The 26,501-nt window shown below is 41.1% G+C and overlaps 1 protein-coding gene across 4 annotated transcripts in view; it reads right to left on the bottom strand.

The window, feature by feature from the left end:
• DNM1L (dynamin 1 like) overlaps positions 1-26,501 on the bottom strand; it is a 67,955-nt gene that overhangs the window by 26,579 nt on the left and 14,875 nt on the right. For 2 of the 4 annotated variants that reach the window (XM_075006747.1, XM_075006756.1), the window contains exons 2-12: positions 26,113-26,260; positions 16,196-16,242; positions 14,054-14,125; positions 12,771-12,857; positions 11,495-11,657; positions 8,673-8,793; positions 8,037-8,168; positions 6,941-7,147; positions 6,583-6,703; positions 4,676-4,831; positions 1,857-1,946 (exon numbers count right to left, since the gene is read on the bottom strand). In XM_075006747.1, coding sequence (XP_074862848.1) covers positions 1,857-1,946; positions 4,676-4,831; positions 6,583-6,703; positions 6,941-7,147; positions 8,037-8,168; positions 8,673-8,793; positions 11,495-11,657; positions 12,771-12,857; positions 14,054-14,125; positions 16,196-16,242; positions 26,113-26,260 — 1,344 coding nt within the window. Of the gene's footprint in view, positions 1-1,856; positions 1,947-4,675; positions 4,832-6,582; positions 6,704-6,940; positions 7,148-8,036; positions 8,169-8,672; positions 8,794-11,494; positions 11,658-12,770; positions 12,858-12,907; positions 12,994-14,053; positions 14,126-16,195; positions 16,243-26,112; positions 26,261-26,501 lie in introns of those variants that run through there. The other 2 variants (XM_075006765.1, XM_075006767.1) reach the window with 2 other exon arrangements.

Genomic DNA, 26,501 nt, shown 5'->3' with positions numbered 1-26,501 from the left:
GGGCAAGCAGCAGAGGATCCGGGCTATGATACCAGAGCTCTGTGGCATGGAGATGGAAAGTACTGCAGGGGGGTCTCAGCAAATGGCTTAACCTCTTAAGGAGCCTCTGCTGCTTCTTGAGGCACACCTGGTAGTGTTGGAGTGGGCAGCGGCTTCTGCTCTCTCAGGGCCGAGGAGCATTGATTCCATCAGAAATTTGGGCCCTCTTCTCCTTTGGGAAGTTAGTGGTGAATCCTTTAATGGGCTACTGGCCCCAACTAGGGAGGTACATGCACAAGGCTCCAGAGTGCCAGGGCAGCCCGAACTGGGTCCTTTGTCCAATGCCACCTGGTCTTTTCTTGCTTAGTGCCAGGGAGTCAAGCTTCTTCGTTTTCTTCCTGGGCACTGCACCAAGGCACAGCTACTAGGAGAGTCTTGGCAGGATGGCTTTGACGCTGGATGAAGGACAACCTCCATTTGGAGACCCCACAAAATAAATAAATAAAAAAATCCACTTCTTCTGAGTCCTGGGGTTAATTTTTTTTTTTTTTTTTTTTTTTTTTTTTTTACAAATACAACTCTTGTCCTTCCTAGGTGATACCCTCAACCACTTGAAGGCAGCTGCTGTGTGACAAAGGGTTTAAACCACAGAAATCAGGCATGCCCCATCTGGGGTGAAGTATCTGCTGGGACTCTAACACCTAACAGTATTTAACAACTACTTAACATTAACTGCTAAACATAACTATTTACAAGGCCTTAAAGCTCAAAGACAGAAGAGATGACACTGCTAGACCGTTCTATGCAAGGAAAGGTACTCCAACTAACCACAATGAAAAACATGAAGGAACTGAGAGCGCGTAGGGCTGGCAGAGCCTGATATACTGACACATGGGCACAGCATTCAAGGGGGTGCCAAAGCCAGCCCGACGGATACCACTAAAGCAAAAATCTCCAATGATTGCGCACATGGGCACATGCACACCTAGAATGGAATGGAACGAGCAAGCACTTGAAGCAGTAAACTTTCAGTTCTCTACCAGATGCATGTTTGTACATGCTGTATCAGCATTCCACAGCAGCAACATCAGGGTCTGCACACTAATCAACTACGAAGTGAAACAAGAAAGTTTAAAAAAGTATTTTTGTGCATCTCTGAATTTGACAGGAAAGCACAGCTTCCACGTCAGGAAGAGAAGAAAATATAAGAGAAGGATAAGAGATTTAGAACATGAATTATATGTAAAACTTTTTTGGAGGACCAGGGGGAATTTTTTTTTTTTTAAATTAGGCCGAGTGAGAGTGGTTCCCACTGGTGACAGGGTGGCCTAGTGGCTAGGCCTTCTTGCTGGGGTCTGGGGTGTGGGGCTTCAGCCCCACCCGAGAGTCTATTGGATAAGCCTGGGGTGTGGCCCCAAGAAGCTATAGTTTCCCCTCTAGCAGGAGAGGGTTCCCTGGGAGGGGCTTTCCCCCCTCTTTGTGCCTGTGGGAGGGTCCTGAGGCTCTGCTCTCCAGCAGCCAACCTGGTGGCAGCTCTGACTCGCCCTGCTGCCTCAGAACCAGCTCCTGCCTCTTGGCTGGTCAGCACAAAACTGGGCTGGCTTCCCTCCCTTTGTACTCCTCCAGGCCTGACACTGGCTGCAGGTGAACCGGGGTGGGGCTGATTGGGCAAACACTCTTACACCAAGGTAATTAAAATCAACAATCTAAAGTTTCGTAACTAAATACAAATTTAGCTTCTGTATTTGAATATTTTGGTTTAGTCTAATGTTTTTGAAACCTTATCATACAATCAAACAAAAGCACCAAGAAAGAAAACCAGTGAAAATAACAGGTTTGCTAGGAAACAGGAATGGAATACAGGTATCAGTAATTACCATTTCATTTGTAACTGGTAGCCTCCTACGCAGAAGACAGGTCACTACTTCAACTATGGCATCATGGAGTTTGGGAAACCTCAGCAATTCCTAGAATACAAGGAAAAGGAATGTAATGGAGCCATAAAAATTCAAGGTCAGGAGAGACCACCAGACCACCTAGTCTGACCGTCCCACCCCATTTATGCTGGCCATCGACTCTACCCAGCATCCACACATTAAACACAACAGTTTTAACTGACCTTCAAACTGGAATTACAACTAAAGTTCTTGTTGATCTCAATCAAAAGTAGAGTTAATATCAAGTCAGTGAGCAACTAGAGTTAAAAGCAGAGAATTCTCTAGTCTCATTTATAATTTTTGTAGCTAGAGTTTAATACTATTGTACCAGTAGGTGAATTTGAGGGAGATTTTCAAAAACAAAACAGGAAGTCACTTAACTATAATTTGTGCTTTTGAAAGTCTCCAATGTAAATAAAATAAGTGTTATATGCAGACAATGTGGAAATGTTAAAGTTACCAGCACTTACAATTGCCAGTTAAAACTGGTGAGAAATTTAGACAAGTAGAATGAAGTACTCAGCTGGGACATACCAAAATGCGGGGGTTGATACTTCCATTAATGAACAGTAATGTAAGGAGAGCTTTTATAGTCACATGTACAATTGTGTGGACCTCGCTTACATCTCATCCAAAAATAGTACATTGAGTCCTATCACTGAACCGATTGTGCTTCCACTTCCAAGTTCCTTCCTATGCCGCACAAAGATTTGCTGGGGCTTCTTTCATAATCCACAATGAGCAGTTAAAAGAATAAAGTTATTCTTAATTAGGCACTTTTCTGAAAGAATCAGCCCTTCTCTGGTGTTGTATTAATGCAAAATATGCATAATTGCAACACACAGGCTAACCTGTCAAGGTTAAGAAACCCGGTAAGGAGAAGTTTCTAATGATCTGCTGTAAGCTCTGCTCTCAACAATTCTTAAATTAATAAATTATTTAAAAGTGTAATTAATTTACTTCATTACATTTTATTAAGAGACCAGAAAACATTGAAAACAGGAAGTGTCTTCCACATTTCTAGTTATTTAAATTTTTCTAAGGTCATAAGAGTCTTCGAAAACATTTTTAAAATTTTCCAATAAAGTTTTTTTAAAACATTCAGCATGGGCCTATATAGAGGACAAAAGCTAAAATCTATACTCCCTAGCAGGGCTTGCCCCTTTGTGGCAAATACCGCCTAAATACTTATTTGCATAAGTTGTTTCTAATATGTAAGCCAACGTACTTCCTGTTCGTTTTTCAATCAAATGTTATTTTCTCCCATATTTAAACACTAAATCAATCTTTCCTTCAAACACTCTTTACAGCTGTACCATTTCTGTATAGACAACATTTCAGGTAAACACATTCTTCAACTTAATGTGTACGTTCCGCCTTGGGAAAGAACAAACCAAAACAGGAAAGGCTGGGCAGACGCTTGCCTATCTGGCATATCCCAACACCTGCCTTTGCCAGTCGACTAAGGTCAATACCCCACCTCCCGTATGCCCATCCCTAAGCCCCAACCCCCAGCATATCCCTGCAGGAGGGACCCTCCCTTGCTCCCAGAAACACTGCCAGCAGAAAAGAGCCTGTCCGTGCCAGACGGGCTGCCCCATCCCTTAGCTGAGGATTCCTGCTCCCTCCCGCAGTGCTGGGTCCGGTCCCTGCAGCACTCTGCTGAAGGCCCAGGCCGGGAAGGGACCTGGCTCCAAAAGGCTCTGGGGCCACTCCCCCTGAAGGGACCACAGCTGCCCCCACCCCATCACTGCTTTCAGCGCAGGAGCAGCCCACTGCCCTCCACCTACACCAAAGAAAGAGGGGTTACACCACTTACACCTGCGTCCTGGTGGCACCTCCTCCCCAGGCAGGTCAGCGTCCCTGGGGTTCAGCAATAGGGCAGGGAGCCATTGACTCTGCTCCAGGGAAAGGAGTGGGGGTAAGAGCCTGGACAAGGCAAAGCAAATCCCCCCCAACTTTTACCCTGTGCTCCCATCACTGACTCCAGCCTTCCCACTGCCCATACCTCCCTCCATGGGCTGTGCGGCAGCCCCAGCTCACTCCCCACTCTATGCTGTTCATTCTGCTCCCTGTCTAAAATGGGGTCTCAGCCTCCCAGAGACACTCCTTGCAAGCCCATTGATTGTCCCACTGTAGTCTCACAGACAGACAGCTCTCTTTTTACAATACAGAAGATTCTGAACTATCAGTGAGATGAGAATGGCATTTTCACAAAGACTGCAAAACCTGAGACAATGTTTGCAGGGCCACGAGAATACAGAACTAAGTCTAGTTTGGGCAATGACATATATGAATTTTCAGATATCACATTCAAAGTCACAGTCTAAACAATCTCAAGTACTGTATTAACTTTTCAGTAATAGTGCCATAATTGCACTTCTATCAATCCACTACACCTAAACTTATGGCTAAACCATTAGCATCTCATTAGAGTCACAGGCCAACAATGAATACTTACCGCCATGACAGACTGTCCTTATGAATAAGATCCTTTGTACATTTCCCACAGAATATACTCTCATAAGGCTGTTTACAGAAGTTTACCAATTATTTGTATGTACACTGAAAGAGTCTTACTTTTTCTTTTTTTGGTATATGATATGAATACTGAATTTTTACTGTAATAGGCTGGCTCAATACTGTTAGACAAGTCACAATGCATTAAAGCATGACACACAGATACTTTTTAAGGAGTTGGTATTTCCAAACAACTCTTGTAGGAATTTCTGAACTCAGTAGTCAACCTTTGCTATTACCTGTGTACTGTAATTGCTACAATGCTGGATAATCCTTTGCATTTCCTCATGAACCAACTCCACACAGCGCAAGCTCGGCTCCTCTAAACGTTTGATTTGCCTTTTCACCAACAATTCAAATGATACTTCAGGCACAAACAAGGCAGGTCGAGGACCCTAGGGAATAAAGGGAAGAAAAGGACAGATATTTTTGTATGATAGTAGCATCCAAGCAATGTGAAGTACTGCATTAACCCTAAAGCGGCCCCTTCTTATTGTGGCCTCCAAGTGTGTGGGCAGCCAGAGACTTCTCCACTCTCTCTCTGAGTGCCCCCACCCAGAGCTCCCCTCAGAGCAGTGTAACAGCTGCCCCCAGAGCGCCTCCCCATCCAATGCCTACTGCTGGCAGCCACCCCCAGAGCAACAACATGGTGGTGGTGGTGGTGGCTCCCAGAGCAGTGCAGCACCTACCACCAGAGAAACTCCCTGCCCAATGCCCGTTGCCAAGAGCGGCTCCCCACGTGGTACAGCCATGCCCGAGACCCACAAGCGGCTCCCTGCCATACACATCAGCAGTGGCTGAGCGAGAACTAGTGTTGTTTGGGAGGGAGAGGGGGCAGAAAGGGATGGATGGATTTTGTTAACCGGCATATTTAATTATCAAGCAGCCTCTCGGTCCCGAGGCTGCTGGATATGAAAGAGTTTACTGTAAACCCATTTCCACTTTAAAAGAGAGTGTCACTAATACACAAAAGCTGCACAAAAAACACCCATTGATTAATTCAGCCCTCAATCTGCACTTGATTTATAGGTACACAAAGGTAGATTGGCGAGAATTGTAATATGATGAGGGAAGCACGGCGAACCCCCAGCCCCCAAGTTCTAACAGCTCTGTGTTTTAAAGTCTCTTCCCTGAACTCCTACATCAGTTCCTCTAGTAAAGTAGCTGAAGCAGCAGTGCAGTGGGATGCCTTTCAAGTATTTGGGGATATTGAAGCAATTACATGACCACTGAAACCTTAAAGACCAGTAGCAGTTGTATCAAATAGTCTGAGTGAAAACTCTTGACAGATTTCATCAAGTCTTCCCCCCACAGAAATGCTGCATGCAAATTAGCTGAAGAGTAAAGGCAGTGCTTGTGTTATCTCTGACGCCACCATGGCCCCACTCAACAGTTGCCTGAGCTGTTGACCTGATCAATTATAGCAGTGAGATCCAAATCATTAATTTCACCTTAATTTCAGTTTCACTTCTTCGCTTTATAAACTACATGCAAAACTGATAATACTTATAACTATTAGGAAAATTTGAAGTGCATGTGTTATTCCATTAAGATTACCTGTGAACAAGAAAAGACTGACAACTTTACATTTCTTGAAGGACCTAATTTTAATTAATTTCAGTTAAAATTAATTTAGCTTGTATGCTCTCAGAAAACCCAGGGAGGATATATTGTTTTCTTTACACAAAATAAATAATTCCTGCTTTAAGCACAACCTTAATTACTGAGTTGAAGCCAGTAACTGCACAGTACAGGCTGAACCTCTCTAATCTGGCACTCTCTTGCCCAGCATTATCCGTAACCCAGCATGATTTCAGTTAGCTCGATGACTACTTATCATGGCTGTGGGCAAATTTCCTACAGTCCCATAAAGTTTGTTTACAGTCACTAGTCCTGGGTCTTCCTGTTATTTAGCCATAATTTACCCCTAAATGTCCTCTAATAGCCTAGTAAACAGTGAAAGTGTTAGCAATGTGCTAGACAATATTGACCTCCGGTGGTCTAGCAAATTCTCTTGTCTGGCACTGCTCAGGTCCCGGGGGTGCCAGATTAGAGAGGTTCAACACATATAAGAGACACGATTTGAGAAGACTTTTTTAAAATCCATTTCAAATCCAAAAAAGCCGAAACCTAGGATAATACTCACTGTAGCATTTCTAATGGCAGTCAAAATATCAATAGTGTTAAGGCCTCCTAGTGGATCAACAGATTCTAAGGTTCTTCCAAATGTCTCATGAAAAATGTAGCAGATTCTAGCTCCACCACAACTAAAAAAATATAAAATTAAGACACAGGATACAAATGAGGAAAAGAAGAAAATACAAACTGCAAGGTTCTTTTGCAGCTAAACACACTGAATATTTTAAAGATAACATTATCAAAGTATAACATTTTTAAATTTAGTATGATTTGCTTTTACAATGACTAATGAAACACTGGCTCACATTACTTTAAAATTACATGTCGATTATCACACTCTAGATTCAACAAATAATTACACTTACAGCTCAGAAGTCTCTATATATTTTGCTGTTCCTTCAATGGTGTTGCAATATTCAGTGGCAAACTTTGTAATAAGCTGCAATAAAGTGGCACTCTTGTCCTCTACAGGCTCACCATAGCTGTTCAGTAGAGACTGATATTGAGCAGCTAAAACATTTATTCTAGTTTTCAGTTCTGGCAAGCAATCCCTGATGTGATGCATTAGTAACCTGAAAAATAAAGAGTACAAATTCCTCTGTGAAAAAAGAAATGGATTCCTCTTGAAATTTTGTAATCTCCAGCACAACTCAAAATATAAATAATTATGATCAAATATATTCTTGTGCAACACAAAGATAACATTTGCTCAGAAAGTGCACAATAACTGCAAGTACTAATTTCATTTCAAACTTCAGAGGGAGATATCCCAATTTTTCACTGTACAGCAGTAGTGCTTAAGGAATGCTAAAGATAAAAACAATAGACCCTCATCTTGTGTGTCAATTATGTTCCTGGGGAACCAGGCATAATTTGAATTTTGTGCAAGTTGAGGTGGGGGGGGGGGGGGTCACCAGCTCCACCTCCAGGGAGCTGTTGGGGTTGGGAAACTGCAGCAGCAAAATAGCTGAGAGCTGGCTGGAGGGCAGCACTTTGCCAGCTCCAGCCACAGGGAGCTGCCGGGACCAGGAGAGTCCCCAGAAACAAAGCGATTGAGAAAAGGAAGGGTGGTGCAGTACTCTGCTGCTGGCTCCAGGCCCTGGCTCCCCTCCACACCCCCTGGCATCCCCAGTGGGGGGAAGCCAGGTGCACTGGCTCCAGCCCCCAGGGAACTGCTGGGGCCAGGGGAATCCCCAGCAGAAGGGAGGCTGAGAGCCAGCCAAGTACAAACCCTTTGCTGCCAGGGATTCCCCACTGCTAGCAGTTCCCTGGGGCTGGAGCCGCAAAGCACTGAGCAGGGCGGACTCCCAGCAATTAATCCGACTCACGTTAACACAGGAAACGTGCAAGTCAAATTCATGTAAAGCGGGGGTTTACTGCACTTAAGACACTGCATGCTTTACCACTGCATATTTTTACCATCTTTTGTTTGCTTTTTGCATGACAATTAATCTGTGGTACCTGTTAAGTGTCCTAGCGAGATACTTGGTTCCATTTCGATTGGCTAGAGATGGATACTTCTTTTGAAGAAAAGCATACTCATCACGGATAGAATCAGCTACATTCTTCTTATTGTTAATATCTAATTGGCTCCTAAAGTAAAAAGAGAACCATTAGTTAATTAATAAACGTAAAGATGTTTATGAAAGTCTGGTCAACATTTTCTTCTGACTATAGTGGTGATGGTTCGATGTAAACTCTTTTGAAGGAACTAAAAACATTATTCCATGGGCTGGCTGACTGAGGTTTTACAGTATGTAGAAAAGCAATATAGGCTGTAGCCATCCCCAACAGATTAAGCATGTAGCCTCTACATCAAAGTGGTATCAGCTCTCACATGGAAGACGTGAGGGGTAAAGCAGGCAGGCAGGAAGAGCAAGCCCTTGAATTTACGTATCCACACAACAGTCGTCACATTGAAACTAGGCCATCCACAGCTTATTTCTTTCTCTAATCAAATACAGATCATACTATAGGTCTCCAAATCTCTTATTCTAAGCCCCATACCCATATGCTTGCAAAATCAAAGCATTCCTTTGTAGTAAAGAAAAATCCAGCTTTTCAAAGGGCATCTTAATTGCCATCTTCCATACTCACCTGTTTACTATCCCAATTATGCCAAGTTTAACTGGAATCACTCTTCCCATAAGTACATCCATAGCATCAGTGCCAGCATCCATGAGATCCAGCTTTGTGATAACAGCAAGTGTTCTTCGCCCTATCAAAACAGCAGAAAAACTGTAATTTACAAGAAGTTTGTCAGTCTTGAGCAGATTAGTAAGGACTTAAGAGTATTTACAAAGGTCCTTGGCTGAAAGCAATAGAACAAATTGACTAGAACTAAAATGAGCAAGAATGTAAGCTCAGGCATTCCTGTATCCTTCACAGGAGGAGGAAAAAAAATGGTTTGCCTGCTGGGTTAACTGGAAACTTATGGTACTGACAGCAGTGCCAGAGCACTGTATCAGCTGAGGCAGGGTTAGAGTGACAGATACCATGAAGTGTTAGGTTCACAAATGCATAGGGACTTGAAGTGAGAGCTGAAAGAAGAGAGTCCTGGACTTCACCAAGGCCTAGCCCAGACTTGTTTGCAGTTGTACAAAGGGCTACAATTCTGTAGACCTTTTTGTAAGAATAAAGACATACAAAAGTAGCTGCAGACCTGCTTACTTGTTTGATTCCCTCAGGCTAGAAACTAGTCCTGATCATATGCACAAGGCAATACCTGAACAGTAGAACTGGTTACCCCATCAGACTGGCCTGGTTCAAGACAAGGCCTAAGGGGAAGGTCTCCACAGGGGGTTTAGAAGGCAAGGGGCTGGGTATGTCTACAGTGCAACTAGGCACTTGCATGTGGCCCAACTCAACTGATTTGGGCTTGCAGAGCTCAGGCTAAAAGCCTGCATAACTGCAGAGAAGAAGTTCAGCTTGGGTTGCAGCACAAGCTCTGGAACATTCTCAACTCACATGGTCCTAGAGCCTTAATGTCTACAAACAATTAAACACCTTCTTAGCCCAGGCCCCACGAGCACCCAGACAAATAAGGCAACTGCATGACAGCACGTTTATCTCAGTGTCTTGGCATAATTCTAACTTGAGTAATTACATTTACTGTCTCTGCTCATTTCTTTTGTAGTTTCAAATACATAAAATAGTAAAGAATAAAATTGTCAGACACGTAGAGGAACATGATTTGTTGAGCAAAAGTCAACATGGTTTCTGTAAAGGGAAGTCATGTCTTACTAATCTGTTAGAGTTCTCTGAAGGGGTTAACAAGCATGCGGACAGGGGGGATCCAGTATACATAGTATACTTAGATTTCCAGAAAGCCTTTGACATGGTCCCTCACCAAAGGCTCTTATGTAAATTAGGTGGTCATGGGATAGGAGGAAAGATCCTTTCATGGATTGGGAACTGGTTAAGAGACAGGAAACAAAGGGTAGGAATAATGGTACATTTTCACAATGCAAAGGGGTAACTAGTGGTGTTCCCCAAGGGTCAGTCCTGGGACCAATCTTGTTCAACTTATTCGTCAATGATCTAGAGAAAGGGGTAAGCAGTGAGGTGGCAAAGTTTGCAGATGACGCCAAACTGTTCAGGATAGTCAAAACCAAAGCAGACTGTAAAGAACTTCAAAAAGATCTCAGCAAACTGAGTGATTGGGCAGCAAAATGGCAAATGAAATTTCATGTGGGTAAGTGTAAGGTAATGCACATTGGGAAAAATAACCCCAATTATACATACAATATGATGGGGGCAAATTTAGCTACAACAGATCAGGAAAGGGATCTTGGAATTATAGTGGATAGTCCTCTGAAAACATCCATGCAGTGTGCAGCAGCAGTCAGTAAAGCAAATAAGATGTTAGGAATAATTAAAAAAGGGACAGAAAATAAGACAAAGAATATCTTACTTCCCCTATATAAAACTATGGTACGCCCACATCTTGAGTACTGCGTGCAGATGTGGTCTCCTCACCTCAAAAAAGATATACTGGCGTTAGAAAAGGTTCAAAAAAGGGCAACTAAAATGATTAAGGGTTCGGAATGGGTCCCACATGAGGGGAGGCTAGAGAGACTGGGACTTTTCAGTCTAGAAAAGAGGAGACTGAGGGGCGATATGATAGAGATATATAAAATCATGAATGGTGTGGAGAAAGTGAATACAGAAAAGTTAGTTACTTGTTCCCATAATATAAGAACTAGAGGACACCAAATGAAGTTAATGGATAGTAGGTTCAAAACTAATAAAAAAGTTTTTCTTCACACAGCGCACAGACAACCTGTGGAACTCCTTACCAGAGGACGCTGTGAAGGCCAGGACTCTAACAGAGTTTAAAAAAGAGCTCGATAAATATTTGGAGGCTAGGTCCATAGATGGCTATTAGCAAGGGGTAAGGTATGGTGCCTAGCCTTTTGTAGAAGGTGGGAGATGGATGGCAGGAGACAAATCGCTTGATCATTGTCTTCGGTTCACCTCCTCTGGGGCACCTGGCATTGGCTACTCTCGTCAGACAGGATACTGGGCTAGATGGACCTTTGGTCTGACCCAGTATGGCTGTTCTTATATTCTTATTATGTTCTTATGTTTAGCTCTTTCAGACATTCGGAAAGGGAAACAGCAGTGGATTAACGACCTTATTAAAAGAGTAACAGGATCTGAACTGGCCTTGCCTGTGAGCCAGCAGGCCCTTAATTAGATACTAATTCACCTCAGCATTGTTAAGAGCTTCCAAACTGCACAAGCCACAAGTGGAAAATGTTATTTATTAAAATACAACAAACAATTCCTGAGAAAAAATCCACTTGTATTAAAAACAAATACCATTTGCTCCAAAACTTTAATGTGATTCCTATTTTTTTTCTAGGAAAAGGAAGAGAAATGCTAAAATGCAGATTCCCACGTGTCTTGCTGCTTACCATCTGGATCTACCTCCCGTGCAATTTTAAGTGCCTCTGATGTAGCCATGTCTGTGTTGGCAGCTGTTACTGCCAGAATAATTGAATTTGGATTACTAATAAATCGAAGGATTAATTCTCTGATTTGAAGTTCAATGTCTTTTGGTTGATCACCCACAGGGACCTAAGGGAAACAAACAATGTAGAATGAAGGAGGGGTGGTGAATCATGCAAATCCAAATCACATACTTCTCTCTATGAAAATATGCAACAATAGAAAATCTAATTTCTCTGGACTAGAATTAAAGGTTAAAACCAAGTTAATGAAGATTGTATAAATGCAAAAACATTAAAATGATGCACAATGAGAACCAAACCAAATATTTCAATTAACTAAGACAATTTTAAGGAGATTTTCAAAAGAACAAATTGAAGTTCTGTCCCTAACTTGCACTGCAAGTCTAGGGAATTTACGCACCTAACTGCCATCGGGAACCTGGAAAATAACTCCCACTGTGTAGAAAAAGTTACTGTTCAGTACTTTCAGCTGGAATCTGAATTTCCTCCCTTTCAGGGCAAATTATGCATCCTTTAGAGCTCAAAGGGTTCCTGCCATTTTTTCTTTGCTTTACACAACTTTTCAAGCATGGCTGCTTCTGAAAGAAGGGGAGGTGTCAATGTGACTCCGCTCAAAACTTAACCTAATTAGCTGCAGGAATTACTGCTGATACTGAAGTACTACCTCTCCCGTTCGCCAAGCATAACATTTCTAAGGCATTTAGGGTATATCTACTTTGCAAAAGGAAAAATCTCAAGTCTCAGAGCCCAGATCTACATACACAGGCTAACAGAGCTTGCACTATGGCACTAAAGCCAGCCACATAGGCGTACTGGCTTGGCCTCTAAAGCCCAACTCTCTCCTTCAGGTCTGCATGGTTATCTGTAAAGCCCAAGTGTGCAGACCCAGCTTCTAAGACTTACTGCTCTGAGTTTGTTTTCTGCAGCGTAGACAAACCTTTACTAACTGAAGAAGAGAAAATAAATATAAGGAAACTCTACCCCAATTGGTTTTCAGGACTAACAAAGATCCATATTATTCTAATCACAAAGTAGAGACGCTCTTTCAAAGTCATTCAGAATTGCTGGTCAACAGGAGGAACAATAATATTTTCTGGTTTGAACAGTAACCTTAGATAGTTTATCAAAGTTTACCAAACAGTGCCAAAACAGAGGTTATTTTATCCTTTTAAAAATACTCTACCTGCACCAAATCAAGACGTAAAATTCAGTCTCTTACCTTTGTCATTCCTGGCAAATCCACAAGAGTCAGATTGACAACATTAGGCGAAAAAATTTTAAGATGAATAGGTTCAGGACTGATGCCCTAGAAATACATTAAAATCACTAAAAATTAGAGTTAGAAGGTTTGTTTACCTAGAAATACTGCCCAGAAAGGAAAGAATTTGTCCAGAAATAAAGTCGTCAGTTTATCAACCAATTTCTTGTGCATACAATTCTGCCTTCTCCTATATGATGCATAAAACAACTTTTACATTTCAGCAACTGCACATGCACAAACATACCTTTGATTTTACAAGCTAAATAAAGTGACAGACACAGAAAGCTGTAAACATCAACATCACTTGGGTTTAACCTAGGGAGGTGCAGGCCACTTCTTCATGGGACTACTACATAAACAAATCTTGAAGTAAAACCTAATACCCAGAATTCTGTCAGCGTAATTATTTCATAGCAGTACTGGTGTCACCTCAGAACTACATCTGTCAATGGATCCACTATATTATTCACGCTGAAGCTGTAAGAGACTTTGCCAACTTTTAGCCCCCAGATTTTCTGTGAGTATGATGGGGAATCTCCCCCACATCAGCCCCAAAAAGGTAAAGGAAATTGAGAAAAGGCCAATTAGTGGCCACAAATGAGAGGTTTAGGCTGGCAATCCAATCCCTGATTGGAAGATGACACTCAGCTGAGCAGGTGAGGGCTGGGATTCCAGAAAACCAGCAACATAAATGGCTGCCATGACCCTCTGTGTTTGAGAGAGAGAGAGAGAGAGAGCGCGCATGCATGTGTAAAAGCAGTATCCTGGCCCTGAGGGAAGGGTGTAATTAGCAGAGAGAAGAGTAGAGAAGAAAGGCTGAGAGAGATTAGTAGAAAGCAGACCAGAGAGAGAACAAGGTGGGACTGAACCAACATTAGCCACATGTTGTATAGTCCATGGGCCGGAACCCAAAATAACTGGAGGGCAAGGGTTCTCCTACCAACCACAGATGGAGTAGCGGGTCTACTGAGATTCTGTATCCCAGAAGGGGAAACCACAAAGAGACATAGCTGGAGGGCTGAATCTCAAAGAGGAAGCTACATTCCCTAAGAGTAACGGAGGGGCTACAGAGGGAGAAAGAAGACAACAGGCTCAGATGCTATAAGAAGAGGTATCAGAACTGGAAGAGAACTAATCCCTGCAAGAGCCAGGAGGAAGCGCCACCAACAGTGAGTACCCCATGACAGCAAGGAATTTTACAAAGTGATATTCTGTGAACCAGAATTTATTTCTTTACGTACCTTATTGTTTCCTGAAATCCTCTCTGTTTCATTTTCTATTTCCTGTCGAATTTCATCAAAGTCTGTATACAGCTAAAATACAGAAGCAATTCAGACAGCAATAAATTTACTGCATAAAACTACTATACACAGAGAGAGTGAGAGAGAGAGACCTGTGTATCACTGAACTATTTTTCTTGCCAACAAAGTGATAAATACTATCGCATGAACATAATGCTGAAAATTTTTCCTGCCTTTTACCTTACAATGCTGTCAAAGTGAATATTGATTGCTGGAAATGGATTATTGAATAATAATAGTCACCTTTGGCTACAGGGGACAGCAAGAGTTATTACTAGCTACTAAGATCTCATCCAGAGGAAAGATTTATCCACAATAAAGTGTTTCAATTATGTAGTTTTATATCTAACAAAATTTCAAGCCTTTGAATTTTTAATATGAGTAGAATCTAGTAACATCACATCATTTTCCATCTCTCAGGTGCCCTGTTCTCCAGCACACTTCACCATGTCCAGCCACTCAGTCTGCAGCCACTCTCCTTACACAGAATGCCCCAAATTCAAAATTGAGTAACATAGATCTAGGTCACCCAGTCTTCCATCCTCCCTGGCTCCCCAGCTCTGCATGTATCCACTCTCATTCCCCACACATTTTTCTCCACCTCTGGCTCTGCCATAAGCTGTAGGAAGAACACAGCATCAACAGTTAATCAACTAATAGTTAGAACATAATTTGACGGGTGCTTAAGCAGTGTCCTATATGCATGTGAATAAACACCTCTACGTGAATGACCTAAGTCACAGTGTCAAGTAACACACAAAGGGGGAGAAACAGTGACACAAAATACGACATTCTGCCACCTCTTCCTGGCAAATTTTGTCTCCTTGAGCCAAAGCACAGGGAGTCAGAACAGTAAACCTCTTCAACCCACTTCAAAAAGATCAAAATCACAAGCAAGACACCAGTACAAGCATGGCTTGCTTCAGCCCAGGGAGACTAACTACCCTTACCATAAAAAGTTTGTTAAGCAATACAGTCCTTTAGTCTTCAGTCTTCATGACACATGGCTGAGGAAGCTCCTTCTATTTCTTTCAATCTCTCTCCTTCTGCCTTCCACTATTTTCTTCTTATACTTCTTCTCTAGAAAGGCCCTAGAGTTCAGGGGTCTCAAACTCATAGCCTGTGAGCCAACTATGGTTCAAGCAGTTCCACGGTCTTGCCCATGCGCAGCTGCCGGCACATAAGTCCCTGTGGCCCAGAGAGGTGGGGACAGCTGACCATACTTTTCCCCCCAAACCCAGCTCCTGCACTGCTCCACCCTGTCTCCTCCGACTGCAGTCCTTCCTTCAAGTTCCATCCTGCAAGACAGGCAACCTTAGGGATTACAGGGGAACCTGGCACAGGCAGCGGCAAAGTTTGGGCCTCCCTGCCCTTACCACAGCATCAGGAATCAAAATAAAGCGGGGTAATTGTATTGCTATAGGAGATGATAGTGGAGCAGGCTGCTATGTAACTCCACTCCAACAGTGGCTCCCGCTGTCACAGTAAGTGCAGAGGGCCCTGACCCCTGCTGCCAGCCCTAGGCTCTGCAGGCTTACCTGAGTATAGGGGACCATCCCATACAGGACAGATGGGATGGCCACCATAGGGACCCCAGAAGTGCAGGGCAGGCACTGGCCTTAAGGTAAAATAAGTTTGAGATTCCTGCTCTAGTTAATGCCTTCCCTGACTATCTTAATATAGAGCAATACAAATTATTTGTGATGGTATATGTACCTATCTTTGTAAGTTCAACTCAGTGTTATCCCCAAAAACACACTAAAAGCAAAGCCAACAATACATACAAATTTGGAATTTTTCACCCAAGCCATTCGAGCAGTACAAGCCAAAATAGTGAGGACAAGCACTTCAGAAGAGAAACACCCAGATCCACTCTATGTTTAAACTTCCTTTGCTGAATTTAAAAACTACACAAACTTCCCAAGAGAAAAAATTCCTACCTTGGCATGAAACATAGCATGTTGAATTCATCATTTAGGGGAAATGGATGGAGGACAGAGGGTTGGAATTTAACATCAGGCTTATAAAAGAAAGCTAGCTTTTAACTACGAAGGAATGACCATCATTTCACAATAAACATACCTTATTTTTGGTGTGAAGGAATTTACCCCATTCTTCAGCATCAACCCCTGAAAACAAATCACATCCTGAGTTAGGGAGAATAAAGTTTCAATTTCAAGACATCCTAGTAAAAGCAAAAGTATTCTGGTGTCTTTTGCACTCGAACAGTTTACTGAAAACCAAGATATGTTTTCTTTTAAAGGTACTAGCAGAAATCCAAAAGGTAATCCACTTCTGATTATAAGAAATTAAATGGCTCTAAATACAAATATTTAACATTCTGCAACACATTCCAAATTTTAATTTGTAGATTAGTCACCAAATTCCACTCTCTGAATTATGGATTTGATTAAAGCGGCTCATTTTCCTATCCTGGCAGTCCTTAAAAATGCCTTATGTATTTAAATATCAGCTTGTGATGGGGGGACTTTTCAGAACATCCCTTTTTGCGTATAGTTAAGCATACATACATATATACATGGAGTAAGTTTTGAAAAGTGATCCTTTTATAAGAGGTGAGATCAGATTACAGCTGAAAAAAATAGTTAGAAAAATCCATTCAAGGACAAAACCAAGCAAAATACAGGTATTTACGTATCGTTTAACAATGAAAATGGCCATTACGTCTTGTAAGGCCCAGTTCTGCCACAGACCGAGCATCCTTTGCCACACAGATCTCAATGTTGGCTGACAATATTCCGTGCTTCTTCAGATCATTCCCCAAATCAGCAAAGGAGACATAGCAGTGTCCCTCTTATTTAGTATAGTTGATAGTAAGCCTACTCAAAAAGTCAGCTTTAATCATATGTGGAGACAGCTGCATTCCCTCAAACAGCTCTCCATCTTTAAGTGGAGTTGCAATTCCAATTCCTAGTTTCTCTATACAGAAATCAGTTCTAGAAACAATCAATAAGAACATTGCTTACTATATGCTCATCCAAATACTACTTATCTAAAATTAAGTTTCATTCGAACTATTTCAGCCTGATGGGTGTCCCAAAAGACACCAATACAGATTAAAAACACACTGCATAAAATTATGTGAACTATATGATAAAGCAACACATAGCAAAAGAAAAGTTATTCATCCCCTACATGCTACTGCACAAAGTTCTAACACAGACAAAAATTACTGAAACTGATAAAAAGCCACAAGACTGACCAAAATAACCATCAGTAAACAAAGGAGCCAGTGTGTTAAAGTAAAAGTGCAGTTAGCAATAAAGTGGCATGAAATGCAGATAGCTAGAATACATAAACATGCAGATGTGTAGGGAGAAAAAGCAAGTGGCTGAAAGAAACCTTTAGTAAGGTGTCTCGGATTTTTCCATGTAGCAGGGTCTGCAGTTAAACAGAAACAGCATTGAATCAAGTTAAGTTTAGTATTTGCCATTAAGTTTTATACAGCACTCGCTTTACCTTTCTGTTCCAGACTTAGGTGGATTACAAAAGTATACACACACACGTGCATGCTATTCTACTAATACTGAAAATGATTAATGCACTGTCACAATACACCATAAACAGCTCTCAAACACTCACCACTAAACGATACACATTAACCAAATATACTGTCATGTAGTATATTTGATGTCTATTATTGTTCATCATTTCAGAATTATTAGTTTTGAAGTAATTTGATTTCAAACACATACAACAGGGCCCTTTTGGTTCAACAGCGCAATCTGGAACTTTTCTCAACGAGGGGCGTTGCTCACACTGAATAGGCTATTGGAAAAAAAATGGTTTTTACTATAAACGCATTTTTTAAAAGTGTTGCTGGAGATAGCTAATGTGCTGAGATCATTAACTTTATTCTGCATAAATCATAATCATGCATGACAACTTCCTGCACATCAATGAAAAATTCATAAAAATTAAAATAAGCAGGACACAATGGCCAGATATCTGGGATGATTTAAAGAGACGGTGCCAAGTAACATATAAAATCTAGGTATAAAAAAAAAGCTTTTCCATGTAACGTATCTCCCTTTAGGCTATGAGGGTTATTTTCTCACACACTTGAAGCGCGGGAAGCCCACTGAGGTAATAAAAGGCTACCTTCAGAACCCCAAGATCTTCCAGGTTGAGACAAAGGCTGCATCTACACCACAAGATAAATTCGAGTTTAAGGCAGTTAGCTCGATTTTACCATATAAATGTCTTCACTGTAAAGACCATTAGCTCAATTTTGGGTACACTAATCTCAAGATTACAAAATCCCAGGTACTTGACAGATATAGCATCAAGCTTGACCTCAAGTTTGATTAAAGGCCACTGTGGAAGTGCCACTTCTCAAAATCAAATGTATTGGCCTCCAGAAGTGTCCCATATGTAACTCACAATGCCCTCAGTGCTCTGCTCTGGCCACTGCCCTCCAGTAACAGGAAGAGCGTGAATCTCCAAGCAGGAGCAGTGAGCCTTTACCTGTGGGCCTATGTTAGTAAGACAACCTGAGAAATGGCTTGTTTCTTTCTATGCCATTAGCGCTGTGAGTGCATCTATCCACTCAAATAGCCCTTCCAGGGAGCTCTTGGCTCTGTCTGTACACTTATTTTTTTCTGCGCTGCCTGGCGCCAGCCCCTGCCCTGCCAAACCACGTGTCAACAAGGCTGTGGTGGGGGCTGTGCTTGCATAACACACCGAGAAACTTCTCAGCGGTTGACATTTGTTTAAGAACCCCCTTCCCTCCCCCACAGGTGCCACACAGTCTGGGTCTTTCCTACACTCAGCCACATCACTTGGGTAGCCACCAACCCAATAAAAGAATGTGCCTACCATTTGGTGCTGAACATGCTGCCAGTCACACATTTAGGGCTCCAAGGGCGGAAAAGATATTCTGGGCTTTGCGTTGCTGTGGAGAAGTCTCCCCCAGCAGTTAAGATACTTAGGGCTTTGCTGCTGCTGTGGGGAAGACTCCTCCAGCAGTTAATATACTGGGGGCTTTGCTGCTATTATGAAGTCGTCTCCGCCAGTGGTTAAGACAATGGGGGGCTTTGCTGCGGGGAAGGACCACCTCAACTGGCCCCCCCAACTACTAACCCCATCCGCCCCTCACCCATAACAGGCCTCGCTGCCACCGCGGAAAAGTTTCCTCCGGTGGCTAAGGAGCTTGCTGCCGCCGGGGAAGGACCACTTCAACTGGTCCTCCACTGAATCACACCCCACCCCCAGCCCACAGCGGGGCTGCCGCCGGTGAAAAGTCTCCCCTGGCGGCTAAAGGGCTTGCTACCACTGGGGAAAGAACACCTCAATTGGTTTGCCACTGAACTACCCCACAACCCTTGGCCAATACAGGGGCTTGCTGCTGCCAGGGAAAAGTCTCCCTGGGCAGCTAAGGGGCTTGCTGCTGCCCGGGGTGAACCAAACATTCTTTTTTCCTTCACTTTTCTATCCTCTTTCTTTTAACTTTAAAAAAGAGTCAGGGATCCTGCATTATTTTCAGGGATCACAGGCATGCAATCATTGGAGATGGGATACTCAGTGGATGACCAGCTGAGAACACAGTAGTTGCACAGAAGCCTTATAGTGCACTGGAATGCCAAACAGTCTCCCCAATACCAACACAGTGTATGAGCAAACCAAATATTCTTTTTTCCTACATTCTTCACAATTTAAAAAACATTCCAGGCCTCTGCACTATTTTCAGGGATCGCATGCATGCAATCATGGGAGGTGGGATACTCAGTGGATAGCCAGTTGAGACTACAGTTGCTGCACCTGCGTTGGCCACATAATGTGTGGGGAAAACCTAATTCTGAGGGTTTCTGCATTATTTCCAGGATAGAGATATTTTCAGGGATTGGGAGAAGCATGAGGAAAATGTAATGGGGAAAGAGGACGTCAAGACCAGCGAGCACACCCAGAATGCTACAGGGATGAGGGACCTGTGGGATAGCTTCCCACAATGCACTCCTACAACAGTCGATGTTAGCTAATTTGTATGTGGCAGCAATGACTTGACTTTGTGGGGAGCACAGTGGAAGTAAGGATGGTCAAAATCAAACTTAAAAATTCCAGTATCAGACAATGGATATAAATAAATTTGATTTTATCTCATGGCATAGACATAGCCCAAGACTTCCCCAACTAGCCTCCATGAAGAGGCACAGGTGGTCTCCCAGCTCTCCTCTCCAATACTTTCACAGTCCCCAACCACCGGTACACCACTTCTTAAAACCCGAAATCTAGATGTGATTGTTCCCGTTTACTCATCCCCATTCCACCCCACAACAAAAATAAAGAAATGGAGGTGGAGAGAGATTTGCCCTGCCCCACTCAGATAATGATGTAACAATTACTCTACTATCTACTCCACTCTATCTTTTCAGAGAAGCACTCTGCAGCAGGATCTGCCTTTCTTTATGCTTGTATAATACCATGAACAATAGGAGACCTCAAAAACTGAATGGGACTTACGGCTGCTACTGAGATATAAACAGCATTTTCTTCAGAATATCACAAACATTTGGTGGCACTTATGTGGAAAGCTGATAAAATAATGTTCCTTTAGTAAACTTCACATTCAAGATTCAGGCTCCTATCTTCTGGCTCCACATTAATTATAAGACTGCAACATTTGATTTCCCACACCAGGTACTGAAACGATAAAGGTTACTAAACTGATCTGTCAGATGTTGTCTTCCCCATCCCATCCTTCAACAAAATGAAGTTTAATTGCAAAAATAATGTTCAGCTACAAAGCCAATTTAATAATCGAGGGCTGAAATTTCACAGAGCTCTCTCATTGCTTTTCTTGTCCTATAATTTAATAGAAAACAATGCACTGCGCTATTGCAACAAATATGTCATATGGCTATCAACAAACAGAACTACTGAGGCCATTTGCTCTCCCCAAACAGAAAACCCCTCTCATACCTCAGTGTAAATGAGAGCTATGGAGATTGTTTCTCATGTGGATTTAGCGATGTGAAAATACAGTGTTTAATCCCTTACTTTTAATGGAGTGGACTTTTCTCTTTATGTCAATATATTTCTGTATTTTGGGTTAGAAGCTCTTGGGAAGCTTCAAATTCTGTTATCATATTTACCATATCCTGATTTTTATCACGTCAGAGAAGAGTCAAAAGTACTCAAATAGCTGCTCTTTTGTCTGGCACAAAACAAAATCAGAAGTTACAATGCTCTTGGATTTATTCTCCAGCCAGAATGCTAAAGATCACACAAACACCATACAGTTAACTCTTTCACATCCAGTGGAAGATGGAGGTTGCCTGATACTCAGTTATTCTGGATAACTAAGGTATACTTGATGCATAACACTTCAGAAAACTAAGCTCAGATATTAAGATTAGATATTAACAAAAATGTACACAGCATGCTTTATTTACCAAAAACAGTAATATTGTACATTGTGACCACATACTGTATTTGCTGTTTTTATTTGTATTTACTTTCACTACACTGAACGTATGGGAAAAGTAATTAAAAAATTATTTATAGTTAAAAAGACAGTTATTTGAGAATTACAGATGATAAAATGCCAGATATGAAAGAGTTTACTGTAGGGAGGCTTCTTCGAGAGTAAAATTATATAGACTCATTCCTTAGGGAAATCACACTGACCCTTGTCAAAGAATAGCAAAATGAAATTAGCAGTATTGGAAAGCAGAGGTTATTTCCAACGGTCTGCACAATTATGTTAATGTGTTTACCCTCAGCCGTTTTGGAAAACCAATCTACTATTTGCACAATATTAAGATGTGAAATCAACTACAACATGTGGCAATCAGTCTTCCAACTACAAAATGAGGGAGGAATTTCCCTAGTGAATATACCCATGGTAAAGAAATTTCTGTTTAAAAAAGCATTTGTATAAAAAGCCTCATTTGAAACAAAGAGGTGTATGATTTTTACATACAAGCTTTAGTGAATAAAACTGGTGTTAAAATATAAAGTCAATATCAACACAATACAAGAAGGCATTCAAATGAAAGCACAAGGAACTAGTATGTAGGGGCATCAAGAGTTCATTAACAGTATGTTCAGATTAGTACAGTGCACTAATGCAGAAACTGAAGACCATGTATGAAAGTCAACTAAAAAAACTTCTGCTCACAAGTTATTTTGACAGGCAAATATTAAGTTTGACAGGCAAATATTAAGTTTGTTTTCCTCTTTCTAGTTTATCTTAATATGAGGTGCACCATAATTTTTTTTACAAACACGATGAATTTGAAATGGCAATTTTGCAAGTTTAATTTATTTTTTTAAAATGGAAGTAAAACCAAATACAATGTCAATTTGGTTAATGAACAGACGCTAAAATATGTGTTAGCAAACATTTTTCACAAGCTCTATGAAACAGAAAACTAGTTTACTAAGATGGAATAACTGAAAGATGCTAGAACATTGTCAAGAATATACAATTCTTCCCCTGTTATTCAATACATGTCCAGCTTTTCAGATAATCCAGCATTCTTGCAGAAATGTCATATGTTGCTATAAAGTGCCCTGTCTGGGGATGATAATAGTCTGGGCTGGACTTAAAAAAATCATATGATTTCACCCATTTCCTGAAATGTTCTCTCCAATTATTTTTCATCTATGAGCAAAATACATTTTATTATGTGCACCAAGGCAAGTGCAGATGTGCGCTGCATGTACAGACATAAGCTGCTGGCTGTGGGAGCTCTGCTAATCAGTGGGGCGTGTCCTGAATCTTTCCTGGCAGGGCGCCCAAGTGCTCACCTCAGAGGGTCTCCTAGTAACTTGGTTTCCAGGAAAAACGAGAAGTCCTGTGGCACCTTATACACTAACAGATATTCTGGAGCATAAGCTTTCAAGGGCAAAGACACACTTTGACAGATGCAATGTGTCTCTCGGGAAATTGCCTCTAACCATTTGATTAAAACATAATCTGGCACTTAAATCGGTAACCAACTTAACCAACTGCAGTCAAGTGCCACAGAGTTAGTTCCATGAAATACACTTCAGAATCAGATGTCCAGAGTTTAGATATGCAGATTTATTTACAAACTAATGTGCAGCCACCATATGCCAATAGTATATGCCCCTTTTAGAAACAGATACATAATCTAATTAGTAAATAGAATATATTTTTCATTATTTTGAAAATAATCCATTATTTGCGTTATTTTTCAAATGTAATACCAAGTTGTCCTAGCTCACCTGGCAAAAATTTCACAGTTTCAGAGGTAAATGGTTCTTGAAATTTCGCATATATATTAGCACAATGATGTCAGCAGGAACACACTAAACCAATACTATTCTCAGAATTAAGTAACAGGACTGGTGGGCCAACAGATTAAGCATCAAATCCACTCCCTTCCCTTACTGGTATTTGTCCTCGGTTGTATTCTGATTCATATTAATCTTGGTTTGGTTACAAAACTACACATAAAACTCAAATTACAGAGAGTACATGCCTGCCAGTGTTTTGGTTTTTTTTTTTTTTTTTTTTTTTTAAAAAGTGTAGGTAAAATTCTGGACTTCATCTTCTTAACAATGTTTGCTTTACAATATCAACAACAGACAGCTCTGACACTGCATGAGAAACAACAGACCAAGCAAACTCATTTTAGAAAGGCTGCAGTACTACATATTATACATTCAAACTATTTTCTAAAAAGGACAATTATCTTAAAATTATTAAAAATTCTCATTAAAATTGAAATTATTGTATGAATCACAGCCGCTAAGAGTTATTCTTTATTTCATGTCATTTTAGCGTTTGAATGTAAAAAAGCCAAGTCTGACATACAGACATAACATATATAAAGAGACTAGCACGGCTTACTCTCTGATAGTGTTTTGATAATATATAAAGACAGGCATCTATGACAAGAGTGTGTATATTTGCTTCGGAGTCTGTCTCTGCTTCTTGCAGCATCCATGAAATTTATTTACACTATGGTAACAAAACTCTGAATTAGCTGAGAGATCCCATAAAGCTCTGTCCATTCCAATTAGATGAGCCTACCTTACTCTTACAATTAAAAAAGTAGATGTAACACTAGGCACATATATAGTGGCTTTCATTCAAATAGCTCAGTGGACTTCATAAACATTTATTTAATCTATCATCCCTGTGTAATAGGTGCTACCCATTTTACTGTTAAGATTGAGGCCCAAGGCCATAGGAAATTTGTAACAGGTCTGAGAACAGAAGAGACGCCTACAAACTCCAAGTACTGCACTCTGTCCTAGTCTGCAGCGCCATCTTTTCTACCCTTAAAGTTGCTGAGTAGGATAAACAAACCAGTAATTATCATGTGGACAAGGTCAAAGAAATTCAAAAGGTACAAAAAACATAAGGTGCTGACAAAATCCAAATATTAAAATTTCACAGAAATATTTAAAGAAAGCAAATGTGTTCTCTAGTTCTATTTTAATATCCATATGCCTCAGAGCCATTCTTCTAAAGTAGTTTCTTTTGTTGCACGTTAAAATTTTTTAACTTTTATACATTGGATTTGCGCTTCCTCTCACTTTCAACAACAATGGAGCTTAAATACCTTCAAGGTTTTTCAGTTTAAGAGCAACTTTACAAATACAAAAAGATACAAAAAAGTATATTAAACAAACAGACTTCTACAATCTTGATTTAATAGCTTCAGGAATCAGTTCGAAATTAAAGGTTTTAAAATGAACTTTATTTAAATTCAGAGGAAAATAATTCTAGATATATTTAAGTTTATCGTGCCATCATAAGCGTATGTTTTCAATGTCAAATGAAAACACTTTTTGTTACAACTGATTAATTCTAGTGATCTCACAACAGACCAAGAGTATTAGTTAGGTCAGTTTACTCTGTATTAACATTCAGCTTACAGCTAAGGTGACACCCTATCTGCCCAAGGATAATGAGTCACTAAAAGAGACTAAAGCTTTAGACTAGACAAGATTTAGAAGCATTTAAATCATCTTACTTTAGTATGGCTTAGAATTTCTTAATACAGCTTAGTAAAATGATATCAATAAGCCACTGAAGTTCCAATTAAGTTTTTAAAACTAATAAAGGCTTGTTTTCATACTCCCCAGCCCACTATTTTTTCCAGTGTGTACACGTTGAAGTCTTCTCCAGTCATGCACTTGTTATTCAAAAGGGATATTTTATATGTTGTCAGAAACAGAACATATGCAAAAATGCTCTGCATGCACTATGCCAGGGTGGCCAACCTGTAGCACTCAAGTCTCATGCAGCTCTTTTATCCATGAAATGCGGCTCCTCCTTGGAGCCACGCACCCAACCACTCACTGCCATTCTGCACACACACAACAGCACTGAAGGGAGAATTGTGGTGGCGGCTCTGGTGGGTTCCAGGCGCTGGGTTAGAACTGAAGGAGAAGGCAGGGAGTGCCTGGCTCTGAGGGAGGGGAGGGTGATTGGCTTAGAGTGGGGAACTGGGGGTGTCTGGCTCTAGGGGAAGGGGAGGGCACCGAGCCACTTATTATGTATCTATCTATCCATCCAGACAGATATCTAGAAATAGATATATAATATGTGGCTCTTTACACTCTATCCACATATTGGCTCTTAGTCTCTAGCTGTCTGGCCACCCCTGCCCTATGCAATCAGATGCTGTATTACTCTCTTCTCACAGGTTCTCACTGACTAGAAGGCAAAGAACAGAGGTAAAACTTAAAATATAAAATGGCTAAGAAGAAAAAAAAATAGAAAGAACCAATTCTCCTAACTGCCAAAGCTGTTGAAGCTTCCGTTGTATGGACAGAATAGGTGGTGACAGTGGCCAGATTGTCTCAACACAATGTATAAAATAAGCCTCAAAGGAATAAGAAAAAAAGTGCAAATACATTTTAAAGATAGTGATTTTTGCCTCTCCCTCCCCTGCCCCCATCTGTCTGACAAAAAGGTCAGATATTGCAAGCGGTTTCCTTTTAAAGACAACTGCATAAAAACAGGAAGATTAAAATCCCAGTTAAGCCACTCTTACCATTTTCATCTCCAGATGTTTTCCTACTATCCTCTGGTGAAACATGCACCAGCTGCAGGATAAGGGGCCTCCGGGTGACAATTCCAGTACCTCTTGGGAGCAGATCCCTCCCCACAAGACTTTCCAGCACTGAACTCTTTCCACTGCTCTGAAAATTGAAACACATCAGTGTGACTTTCTTAAATACCCATTACTGCAGTGCTGCAATATTAGCCTTTTAACATTTTATGTTATTTAAAGGAAAACAAATGATCTGAGGAGTCATTTATCCGCCCGCCTTGAAGTAGGAACTTAACAAGTTCAAGACATTTTTTTTTAGCACTTTCCATCCAGAAATCTCAAAGCATTTTCAAAACATTAATCTTCGTAACAACCTTTTGGAAAGAACT

This window comes from Carettochelys insculpta, chromosome 1 (genome assembly GCF_033958435.1).
Source record: "Carettochelys insculpta isolate YL-2023 chromosome 1, ASM3395843v1, whole genome shotgun sequence".
Lineage (NCBI taxonomy): Eukaryota > Metazoa > Chordata > Testudines > Carettochelyidae > Carettochelys > Carettochelys insculpta.
Note: the sequence above shows the minus strand (reverse complement) of the source record. Positions and strands in the feature narration are given on the sequence as shown.